The sequence below is a fragment of the Phalaenopsis equestris genome, unplaced genomic scaffold (genome assembly GCF_001263595.1).
Source record: "Phalaenopsis equestris unplaced genomic scaffold, ASM126359v1 Scaffold000002, whole genome shotgun sequence".
Classification (NCBI taxonomy): Eukaryota; Viridiplantae; Streptophyta; class Magnoliopsida; order Asparagales; family Orchidaceae; genus Phalaenopsis; species Phalaenopsis equestris.
In genome coordinates this window covers 74,055,789-74,068,988 of record NW_018164444.1, presented here as the reverse complement: position 1 = coordinate 74,068,988, position 13,200 = coordinate 74,055,789, and the positions used below count along the sequence as shown (strand labels likewise).

Sequence of the window (13,200 nt, the reverse complement as noted above, 5' to 3'; positions counted from 1 at the left end):
ATATATACGTAAATTAAAAAGTCCTTCCGAAGCGGGCGACGGGATTTCGATTCCGGCGACCGACAGCTTCTTACGGGCGACCCCCAAACATAACTTTCTTCTTTTAAGTGCCGACACCCATGGACCTGAGAGGATGGTCCTATCCTAGAAAAAGTGTGTACTAGATCTTTTCATGGAGGCAAATATGTTGGGATGCAAACATGTAGTCTCTCCAATTGATCAGAACATCAAGCCTAGTACAAAAGCAAGTGAATCAGTTGATCGTGAGAGGTGTCAAAGTTTGGTGGGCCGCCTGATCTATTTGTCACACTCGACCCGATATTTCTTTTGCAATAAGTGTGTTGAATCGCTACATGCATGAACCAAGGAAGGGTCATATGGATGCAGCGTATCAGATAATGAGGTATCTAAAGAGTGCACCAAGGAAAAACTTAATATTCAAAAAGTATGACCATATAAATATTGAGGGCTTTTGTGATTCTGACTGGACGAGTTGTGTTGATAACAGGAGGTCCGCATCTGGATACTGCATGTTTGTAGGGGGCAACTTTGTCCCTTGGAAGAGCAAGAAACAATCGGCAGTAGCGAGATCAACAATAGAGGCAGAATATATGGTCATGGTCTTAGGAGTTGTGAGATAATGTGGTTGAAAGCCTTGTTGGTAGAGCTCAAGGTGGACCAAGGAGCTCAAACAAAATTATGGTGCGACAACAAGTCAGCGATCAGCATCACCAACATCTCGATGCAACATGATAAAACTAAACATGTAAAGATTGATAGGTTCTTTATCAAGGAAAGCTGAATAACAGACTCTGAAGCTAAGTCATAGAGCGACTGAAGAGCAAGTAACTGACTGCCACACCAAAGGACTTAGCTCATTAGATTTGTCTAGGTTATGTGACAAGATGGGCTCAGTCAATATCTTTTGCCCATCTTAAGGGGGAGTGTTGAGATTTGTATCTAATATAGAGTCCTATTTGTGAATAGATGAAGTCTACAAATTTATTTGTATATGTTGTAACTTGTAAGGCTCAATATAAGCCCTTCATCAATGAAATGAAAGGAGTTTTTTTTTTAGCAATTCATTCTTTATAATTAGACCCCTCAAAATAAGATACAAATCTCAACACTCCCATCGTTTGAATAGGTGGCTTAGAAACTGAAAAATAGCTATACATTTCTATATTATTACTAATCATAAAACCATATCATTAACAAACTTGAAAAGCTATATAAACTAATAAAATTGAACTACAAAAATGGCAATGTTTCAAAAATAAATAAATGATATAAGAAAGGAGACTCATATCAAAATGTGACTGAACATCATATTAATTAGAGGTTGATTTGGCATCGATGCACCATTCTCCCGAAAAAATGAAAGCTCGAGCTTCTAATGATACAACGGAATACATACTGTTTTCAAAAAAAAAAACATAATATTAAAATGATCCCTAAAACCTGTGATATGACTTTCTCGGATCTAAAATTTAAGAAAAAAAATTTCAGATTAAGTTTGAACGATGGATTCGTGAATTGTGATAGAAAATAACACTAACTGCAGTCTGAATTGTTGTTTTACCTGAAGTGGGTGAGAGAATATCCTCTGAAAACAACTTGAGTTCTGCTGGAATCAAGATACATATCAACCCACTCAGACCAGGTGGTAAGAGCCTTTCTGTATGCCTTCATGACCTCAAGAACAGGGTACACGTGACTGCCTTCTTGATAGTAGTTTATCCTGATGATTCCATACAAAAGCGCATCAGTATCTCATAAAAAAAAAACTATAAATTTAATTGTCCCTCTCGGGTGATAAGATGGAATCTCATTCTTCATCCACCTTTCGAGCTTGATTTAAGGTAGTTCAGGCAAAAAATGAAACATGCCTTAGTTGACTGAACTGTCCCATATAAAAGTTTTGATTGATATTTAAAATTGTAGAATGGGAAAACAATACGAAAATTGATTTAGTGAGAATAATCTATAAATTGAGTAATTAAGGATAAAATCAATAATATTTTACTAATTGCATTAAAATTTAAACTTTAAACAAGTTGGGATAATGATTTGTTTTAAGGACGCCTAAGTTTTAACTGGTTTAGAATTTTTTTGTTTGGTCGAATTTCTTCACAAGATAAGCAATTTAATTATCACTCGGAAATATTAGAGTCCAAAAAGTCAAAAAAATCACAATTACATAGATATAAATTTCATAGGAATTAAATCTTAATTTAGGAGAGAATATTAAGATATGTTCAAGTATAAAAGGTTGGATATGAATTTTATTATGTGTTTCTTGTACATGGTATCGGGAATGGTTTATAAAGATAAGTACACAAGAAGATGGGGACAAAATTGAAGAATAGTACATACATATCTCAGGGTTGGTAATTATATTCCTATTTTATAGTAAATATGAAGGTTCTCTCAAGTTTTACATAATGATTGATATACCCTTTCTAATATATATTTGTTAAATTTAATCATGCATCTTGTCATTGGAAAATGACTAAATGAACATTCGCTTGAACTAATACAACCATCTTCATATTCTTATAAATATTAGATGAAATTCATCTTATGTCAGAAATATATGTACGACAAGATAAATGTAATTAATAAGTTAAACAATAAAATATATGTTGAATGATGGAAAACCACTTCATATGGTACTTGCTGAGGATATGCACACCCGTGCATAAAGTTATCACCTTTTTTTTTTCAAATTAGGAAAGGGATAAGAAATAAGTGTCATGAGTGGTACAAATTAAGCAGCATCTTGTGACCGGTTTACTCTATTAAAAGATAAGATATGACATATGACGATAAGTTTCCTTCCAAAAGATCATGTTACTAGACAAGTGTTCTTTCTTATTGTTGAATATATTAAACATGTCCATTATTAAAACTCTTATCAAAAGAAAATGTTACTGCTTAATGGCGTGCATGCATACTATTATTATTCTTAGAGTAGATATATCATAGACCTATTATAAACCACTAATTCACCGGATGACTCGCCACATTTATTGATATTCATTTTTTAGGAAAAGATCATTTAAGTTGGACAAGTCAAAGGAAAAAAAAAATTGTATATAGTGAAAGAGAAGGAACCAAGGATATGTATAAAAGAAAACATATATTAGTTTGTATCGTGTTTTAGTCATTTGTATTCAAATTTATAAGACATTATTAATATTATGATTTGGACAGGAACAAAGTTGTAATGTTTAGTGGCTATTTAATTTTAGAAGATGTTATTATTTGACAATTTACATGTTAATAAAAAAAAAATTGAAGTACTGTTGAATCATTTGTTTCCTAGTTAGCATCCTCAGTTCTTGGGTCGGGGCATGACAAGCACAATCTTTCGCAATGCTAGTTACAACTTGTTTATCACTGTAGAGAATAAGTAATGGTAAATACATATACAGTACCCAGAGACATTACAAAATAAGAGTAAATCAAAAATGAGGGAAAAATAATTAGGGGTCAGCGAACCTATCGGAAAGCACGCGAATTACAATCCAAGAGTCGTAGAGAGAACAATGTAACGGTACAGAACGTCGATCCATGCCTTACATTCTTTGTTATTTGAGGGCATAAATAAACAAATCCAACAATATAAATCTTTATTTGTGTGCCTTCAGTTATTTGTTATGATTGGAGCGGATATTCAAAACTCCCCCTCAAACTAGTGATAGATCTCTATCATTCCAAGTTTGTTTGTGATATTTTTTTAAATGTTGGGTTTCAGAGTCCTTTGGTAAATATATCAGTCAGTTGATTTCTTATGGACAAATACGGAGCCCAAATCAGGTCATTTTCTAGTTTTTCTTTTATAAAGAGCTTAAAAACCTCAACATGCTCGATATAATTATGTTATCCAGAATTATGTGCAATATTGATGCCTGACTTATTATCATAATAAATTTTCATAGGCTCTTGCCACTTAATTTTTAAATCTCCTAAAATAATTTTAACTCATATAAGCTTAAAGATCCCTTGTGCAATGCTCTAAATTAAGCTCCAGCACTTGCTCTTGAAATCACACATTATTTCTTACTTCTCCAAGCTATAAAATTTCCTCCTAAATATAGAATACCCTGAAGTAGACTTTTTATCCACCAATGATCTAGCATAGCCTGCATCTGTGCATCCTTCAACTTATAGAGTACAATTTCTTTTATATAAAATTAAATTTTCTGGGTTTTATTTGAGATATTTACGACTTTTACACGTGGCTTGAATGTGCTACTCTTTAGATTTGTGTATGAATTGACTACTAGACTTACTGCAAATGCAATGTCTGGATGAGGAGAGATAAGTAGAATTAATGGGTTGAATGTGTCCTCTAGTCTCTACCCTACTAGAGCTGCCTCAATGCGATGTGACCAACTCAGATACGTGGTCGATCCATCAAGTTTTAGATGCACGTGAGGGAGTAGCTTCACTTGCATCGAAGCACTTGTTGAATTAATGGTTTTGTCAAGACACTAGCTCCATTAGGTTTGTCAAAAAAGCTCGTTGTTCGCGAATAGCTCGTGTTCGGCTCGTTAAGTAGCTCGTGTTCGGCTCGTTCGTTAAGTATACGAGCCGAACACGAACAAATTTTCAAAGCTCGAATTATAAACGAGTCGAACACGAACAGCTCTTTGTTTGCTCGTGTTCGGCTCGTTTGAGCTCGAAATAAAAAATTATATAATTTTTTTATATAACAATATATTACATATATTATTTATATAATAATATATTATATATATTTATGTCTAAATTTAAATCATAACACCTCATGTGACAATGTGGTAAGTGTCTTTTTTTTTATATATTTGATCTAGATTCGAATCTCACACTTTACATCTATTTTTCTCAATTTAAGTTTAACGAGCCAATTTCGAGCCGAACACGAATATTTAAATCGAACGGAACACGAACACACTGTTCACGAGCCAATTTCGAACACGAGCCAATTTTGAACACGAGCTATTTCGAACGAGTCGAACACGAGCCAAGCCTGAGCTCGCTCAAGCTCGACTCGTTTACAGCCCTAAGCTTCATGTATAAGCCCAAACAAGATCTTCAGAACCTCGAGATTTATCTTCCCCAGAAGTTTCACTCATTTACCTCCCACACTGCCTCTATCTTTTGTCATCCACAATCATAAGGCTGCACCTCCCAAGTTCGAAGGATCCCTTCGTCAATTTGAAGTCCTTCATTTCAATCCCTACTACTCATACCGAAGCCGCTTCTCTGGTTTCGCAGCAAGAGCAGAATCGCGACACATAGACCCGACATCACTTCTTTCCTCGCCTCGCAAATTCGGCCAACATCTTTTCTTCTTCGTCTCGCGAATCCAGTCGGCCTCGCTTCTTCATTGTCTCGTAGCAAGAGCAGGATCATAACACAAACAACACTACTTCTTTGAATCCAGCCATTGAGAATTCTAAAATCCTTCGCCCGCAAAAGGGTTCACGTGACTTCCCTGAATAGGGGGAGAAGATGGTGATGGTTTCAGGAGGGACGGGGGAGTGAGAGAGGAGTGGCGGTTAGGACTAGGCTCTGACATCAAAAAGAAAGAATTATTCAAAACCTCGTTTGTACACTCAAAACATGGGCTTCGATAGGTTATTATAATGTTTTACAAACAAACCACTAGGCTTCTTCAATATTCCTTTTTTTTCTAATAGAACCCTAAATAAAGTCCAATTCTCAACAATTACCACTATATATTTAAAGTATAAACTAACCCGTTGGATGTTTTCTCATGAGTCCACCAATGGCCTGTATTGAAAACTACGATATCAGCTTGATGATAAGCAGTCGTTGTCTCATCGAGCAAATCCAATCTTAGCCGTTCATTTTCTGAACCATTTGCATTTTTAACAAGCAGTTCTTTGACCAGAAATGGTGACCTCACAAAATCTACAGAGCACATGTAGTCCTACAGCAAGCAAAAGAAGAAAATTTTAGCTAAACGCACATATAAGAATAGATTCCTAAATTGACATAATAGCATAAAGTTTATTACCTCAAACCGAAAAGAATAATAACCTTTTATTTTGAATTTGCTTCGTCCTGATACTTCATAAACTCTACTTTTTTCCTTGACACTATCGCGTAGTATACAGATAAGAGATTCCCACATGTTTCGATTGAGCGAGTCCCCAACAAAGAGTATCCTTCTGTCTCTCAATCTTTCCAGAAAATCAGTTGCATTCAAGCTGATAAAAAACAAAGATAAATAATGAGCATCATGACCACACAAAATTCAACCATAAATTGAATCTGAAAACTTAAATGAATATTTTCTCCTAAAAACTCAACCCCTCGTCCATCGCCAGAGAAAGGAAACTTCATATTCATTTGGCGTAACAAGATAGCTAGCAAGAAATCCAACCTTGCAAATTTTGGATGATTGATCAAGTAAAGCAGAAAACACAGGATTGTTCTATTAATAAATGCTGAAAGTGAAAGCAACTGCCACAGGAGCCAACAATTTAAGACGTTCAATTTTGGCATGATCCCTCAGTAATCTGTTTTATTTTAAAATCGGGAAGGACACCAAACTAATAACATGCAGAGGAAATATAACAAATAATATTAGCTGCATCTGCTTACAGAATTGCATGGGTCAAAATGATAATGGGACACATTTTGTACAGAATTTTTCCGAACTTAACAAATCAAATTAATGGCTATTCTTAAGTCTATTATATTAATTTTTTGGGGAAGATGTTTCATGACACAAAATTCAACGAAAGGCAGCTGCTACGGAAATCTTATAGCTCATCAAGTTTGATATGGTTCTGGATCCCAAAGTCTACCTGTAATCTAGGGACTGAATATTATGGTAAAACTAAGAACTATCAGTTGCAAATTGGTGTTAATAAGCACTTCCACATGACTTCACTCTCCCGCAGAGCCATGTATTCCAAAATTAAAAATTCTCATGAGCAGAAGCCCCCGTAATTTAATAAATCTTTTGATCAAAGAAGAGAAACATTGGTTAAGGATGCTGGTTTATCTTTTAGCATTTTTAGAAAATATTTTGTGTTTTTTTCGATGTCCCTTCACGATTAGAGACTATAGTGCACTGGTGGAAAACTGAATCAAATTCCATTCTTTGAACATAGAAGTTTACCAGATGACCCTAATTTATAGAGGACCAAGAGGATCACAACTGCTATTTGTTCACATTACAACTCAAAATTTTATCCCATCAGCTCTCAACAATATATTACTGAAAATATCTTATTTATTGGAAATATTAAATCAAAAATTGATAAAATATATTTCAGTCATTTTTTTTCTATAAGATATTTTTTTGACTTTTACAAGATTTTGTAAATTTTATTGGAATTAGTAATAGTTCTATCAATTCATGCCTTATCACCACTATACTAAAAAAACATTGAAACGGGGCTTTACATCCCACAAAAGCAAGAAAATAAAGAGCAGGAAGAAATGGGGGTTCAAGCAATTCCATTAAACAACACAGTAGTGGGAATCACATGTATGCGTTGACGATAAGAAAGGAGAATTTTGCAATAGCCTTTCCATTGGCTTCCTCCTTCCTTGCTTCAATATGTATCATACAAAAGGAGGCTATGTTCTCTCATTGTGTCGTATCAACTACAATAAGCGTATAATTTTCTCAGTTAAGTGCAGCAAGTGGATGTATTTTCGCTAAGTGGTAATTCTAAATCATCTTTATAATCTTCGTTGTGCCTGTGATCTCATCTCATTTAGTGTTTTCTCAAAATTGTATTACCATCCTAACACATTTAGCAAAGTTTTGCCTTAAAAAGCTTTCAAGTGTGAAAATGAAAGATGGAAAGATCAAAATGGGCAAAAGTGATAGTCAAAACTTTGGATTCTAGAGGAGACAAAATAGAGGACAACATGTACTCTTAAAAACCTCAACAACCATTAAAAAAACACAAGCAGCAATCCAACAATCGTGAAAAGCAAAAGCTGATGGGCAGACAAGCTCTTGAGATTATTCACGTCTCAACAGCATTCTTCAATATGCTTATCAAAACTAGTAAAATTGGGACAATGACAATGCTCATGATATGTATGAAAAGCCCTCAATAAATGCATATGATGAGGAAGCTTTTAATCTCAGAATGTCAAAATAAACTTCAGTGACAGATCACATCAACTACTTCAACTTAATCACTTCGTGAACATCAAGTTCGACAACAAAATTTATGTTTTACATTTTAGGTCCGCTTTTGTCATTTCCCGAAAGCTGGAATGGTATTGTGATAGTCATTAGTAGTTTCTAAGGGTTTTCCAAATACAGCTTAGTGGTATGAGAAATCTCATCATTTACAAGAACATCAAACTACACAAAATAAAGGAAATAGCATCACTATTGCATCCTTATTAAAATGGGATCTTTAAGAGTGATCATAAATATATACTTGTTATGATATTGACTCTTTATGGGCTGAAGTCATCTTAAATTTATCACCCTTGCAAATAATTGTGATGGGTAAATGAGTTATTGTTGTTTAGCTTTAAACAATAAATTTCACTTAAAACAGTTGTATATTTTATAATTTTCTAAGATTGTTATACTTTAATTATATTTATGCCCAAACTGATTTGATTTGGATTCGAAAGCATTTTAATAGTCAAGACCTCTCCAATTACGATTTTATGTCAACACGATCATTATTAAGATATCTAAAAGATATTATTTTGTCACGTTAAACGCTATTGACTCTATTTATCTGCTTGCAAAGAATCAAGTCTATGATGTATATATTATTTAAATTCGTTCAATCATTCTTTATAACCAAGCAAATGTGTGACTAGTATCAGTAACACAAATTACCATGGTATAAACTAATAATAACAACGAAGCAAGTTTTGTTCGATTAAAATTAAAATCTATGGAAAAGCAAATATCCAGAACAATCGCTAATTTTAGAATATGGTATACATATGGCCTCCATCTCCATCTCAAGAACTCATCATCAAACCTCCCATTCTTATAGCAATCAAAATCAATGTCAACATAAGAGCAAAAATAGGGAATTAATAAGGCTTTGGTCGAATCTCTTGCCCATCTTCCATTAATTATATCACATTTCTTTCAAGAATCTCCTATTGTCATGACAAAAACGTCATAGTCATCGTGTTTTATTATAGAGAAGTTTACAGCTCTCAATTTTCCGGAAAAAAAAAACACCATTAAACAACTTCATTAAATACTATCATTGTACCACTAATCCATCTACCCATTCTTCAAAACATTGTCAAATAGAAGTTTTGCACCTAGTAAACATTTCAATCCAGTAAATTCACATAGCTTCATTCGTTGGCTTCTCCAAATTCAAATCAAATTGAAACCAAAAAGTTGCCTTCAGATGTATCCATACATAAGTGTGGTCTTTGCGTATGTAGCACAAGTAATATAATATTTTCTAGTTTTATGTTAATATCATGAAGAAATTTTTATAATGCTCCACGATATCCAACAATAGTTATTTATAATAGAGTTTGTTTCGAGAGATGAATTGAAGATCCATTGAATAATGTAGTGGATCTAACATCAGGAGTTGTCAGTTATTAAAGGTAAAAATTGATCCATTATGTGCAAGGCTCATATGGTTTTCTTTTCTTTTTTTTCTTTTTTTTTTTGAGAGGGTGTGGAGTATAATATCTTCCTTTGATGAATTTGCAATGACTTTTCTCAATGAATTTACGACGCTTTTGTATCTTTAGTATCATTAGAAGTTGAAGTTCAAAATTCTCCTGAGATATAAAGTAATAATAATTCTTACATTAATGACTTCTTGTTTCCAATAGAATTTCTGTGGAAGAATTTCTAAAAGACCTTAAGAGAGATATTTCCAAAGATTCTTTAACCTGGAAGTTGAAATGTCTTGTCTTTGATAATTTTAACGTTATTTTTCACTTTTATGGCCGTGGTATCTTCTAATAAATGGTTAATTATGAGGATTGTGCTTGTCTTCTCAATAATATAATCTCCTCTCCTACCAGAAGAATAACAAATTTGATCATTCATTGGTGCCTGAATTCTAACGTTCCATATCGATTGTCGTCCAACGTCTACCAAATACTAAATTGTAGCAACCATCAACCAATTACATAAAATGCAGGCCTTCTATATCACTCATCTTATCAAAAGAATGATCAAGCCAACTAATTACCACCACAAAAATCCTTATATTGTCCATTAATAGTCATCTAACCTTACAAAGGATTAGTGTCTAGCATTCATCAACCGTCAACATCTCACAACCTTCTTCAATGTTGCTTGTTCTCCCTACTTGTCAAAAGATCCCTACTATCACCTAATTTCAAATATTTCCCATCAATCCTCATCAGACACCTGCTAATGTTTGATATCTTTTGCCTTTCAACCACCAACATCTGATGATCATCTTATCAATCTCTTGATCTCCACTCATATGAAGAGAAGGATCAAGCTAACAACCCACCTTAGCATTATGACAACTTAACACATGGCTTCTCTCATATCAAGAGAAGGATCAAGCTAACAACCCACCATAGCATTATGACAACTTAACACAAGGCTTCTATTATCAACGTGGTATAGGCCACACGTACTTCATGTTTATTACAATTTATTAACATTATCTCTAGTTATGGGGTAGAGCACCACTTATAATCAATAGCGCTTACTAGTAAAACTATTTCAACTAACTAGATCTCATGAATTTATCTCATTCAATTTTTGCATGTAAAAAGTGCATTTATATTGTGTTACTAGCAATTTATCAATGTGTATGTGGGATCTTTGTATAATCCTAAGACATTAAATTTTCTGTCATCGCCAAAGAAAATGCAAGTTTTTTTTCCACCACGAGATTAGGAATGAAGTATGCGGGAGAAACTTGAGTGGTGAGAGACAAACAAGCTGTGAGAGAAATGCTAGTTTTTAATTGGTAATTACAATTGAAAATCAGAATTTACTGAGGTTTTCAAGAAGTTTTAAATTCAGTTACTAAAAAGTCAAATTTTAAGCCACGTGCGCTATCCAACAAAAGAATGCGAGTGATTCCAGAACTGCTAAACCAAGCAACAGTGCAACTAGTAGCAGCAACTAAAATTAAGAGGGTATACACTAATAACAGCAAAAATGAAATTAAGGGGAGAACGGATATATAGAATGATCGGGAACCTTGGAATGTCGCAGCCATGTGGCTTCCATCTCCATCTCAAAAATTCATCATCAGGCCTCCCATTCTTATAGCAATCAAAATCAATGTCGATGTAAGGGCAAGAACCCGGTGCGTAATAAGGCTTGGTCGAATCCCTCACCCATTTTCCATCAAATATATCACACTTCTTCTGGGAATCTCCAACTACTCCCTTCACCGAAGCATCAGAGTTGCCGCTTTTACTTACAGAGAAGTTCTGCGAACTCCCAATATTTACTCTAAAATCACCAATTAACTGCTTCGTCACATTACCTCGCCCCACCTCCAATACATCTGTGGCATTCATCGAAATATTCTCAAAGAGGGGTTTCTTCATCTCGTTGACGCTTGAACTCAGGGAGTTCACATAGCTCTCTTGTTTGGTTTTCACCGAACCCAGATAAGACTGAGGCTGAGAAAAGTTGCCTCCAAGGGTTTCAGTTACGGAAGTACGGTTTGCGCTTTCCGAAGCAATTGCATTTTTGCCGGTGCGAGAACAGTAGAAGTTGGAATTTCCCAAACATGAAGCAGAGGCTGAGCCATTAAAGCGGGGAAAGAGAAAGCGAGGAAAGGCACCGGAGGTATTGATGGAAGCGAGGAGGTAGACGACAAGGATGGAGGCCGCGATGCCAAGAACGAAGCCATAGAGGACACGGCGCTTGGACGACATAATGCCTATCAGGTGATCGAGGAAGAGATGCTTCTGTTGATCCATGAACTAGGGCACTTTCTTCAAGCTTTGAATTTCACCCCTTCTTGCTTCTTCAATTCGCGGGTCATTTCTCCATTTTTGTGTACAGTAACGCCCAGCATGGGCATGAAGTCTGGTACTTGCTTGGGAAGTTGAGCGGGGCACACTCTCCCTCTCTCGCATCCTTTTATAGAGCATCTTTCGAATTTCTCCGTTTGTGGGAAAAATTATTACATACACCCCAACTTTAAATTTTTTTTATTTAAAAAAAAAAAACATTTAATTGTATATTCACGGTAAATCACTGTTATCTACAGTGTAGATCGGACACCGCATGCATCTCTACATGTTGTGTCCGTATACAATATTTTTTTTGATTGTGGAGGGAGAATTATAGCCTCAGGAGGAAAATTATTTGCGGAAGTATAAATTAAAACGTGTCTCCAAAAATATATATATACTCGTTGAAAATTAAAAAACTTTAAATAGCATAATGTTTGATCTATCTATAATCATAAACAATAATATTTAAGCATCATTAATAAGCTTTTTAAAAGCTTGATAAAACTTATATAGTTAAACTAAAAAGATATTTATTAAAATGATTCATAAAACTTATTTTACTGGCTAATGAATAGAGGAAAATCAAACTCGGAAAGCTAGGACAATAAAATACCCCAAACTTGAATCGATCAAGCCTAGGCTCAAGCTTGAATATAATAATAATTTATCAAACTAGCTCAAGCTAAGTAAACTTTTGTTCAAATTAGTTAGATTCATTTGAAGGCCCAACTATTTGGGATTTTTTTTTAATTTACATTATTTGTATTTTGACATAAAACTAAAATATTTGTTATTTTAAATATTTTATTATCTGTATTAAATATCAAATAATTTTATTTTTATATGATGGTGGTAGTGATTGCCATGGCGGGGTGGCGAATGTGTTTAGTGAGTCGATGATGACAACCAGTGTTGTTAAATAGAAGTGGTAGTAGGGAAGATGGTTGTTATGATCATTAATATTGTTGTTTGTCAGCGGTAATGTCTATGGACTCTGATTAACATCAATGGGTGGGCGCCGATATTTGTGATGGTGGATGATAGTAATGAGGGCAATAGCGATAGTAAGGAGAGCAATGCCCAACAATAAAAGTGATGGTGGATAAGTAACGATTTTTTTTGTAATAGTAGAAACTCCTAATGCTTAATTTAAATATTTTTAAAAATAAATGTGGTTATCTTTAAAAATAAACTGTTACAATTATTTGAATATATATATATATATATATATATATATATATA

The 13,200-nt window shown here is 34.2% G+C and overlaps 1 protein-coding gene across 5 annotated transcripts in view; it reads right to left on the bottom strand.

Annotated features, from left to right (window-relative positions):
* LOC110039371 (protein trichome birefringence-like 2) overlaps window positions 1-12,038 on the bottom strand; it is a 47,590-nt gene extending 35,552 nt beyond the window's left edge. For 4 of the 5 annotated variants that reach the window (XR_002295513.1, XR_002295511.1, XR_002295512.1 and 1 more), the window contains exons 1-4: window positions 11,186-12,038; window positions 6,032-6,224; window positions 5,751-5,944; window positions 1,583-1,741 (exon numbers count right to left, since the gene is read on the bottom strand). Coding sequence is in view for 2 of the 5 variants with exons in the window: in XM_020744405.1 (XP_020600064.1) it covers window positions 1,583-1,741; window positions 5,751-5,944; window positions 6,032-6,224; window positions 11,186-11,919 (1,280 nt within the window). In the remaining 3 variants the exon portion in view is untranslated. The remainder of the gene's footprint in view (window positions 1-1,582; window positions 1,742-5,750; window positions 5,945-6,031; window positions 6,225-11,185) is intronic. The other variant, XM_020744406.1, reaches the window with a different exon arrangement.
* Window positions 12,039-13,200: the final 1,162 nt, after the last annotated feature.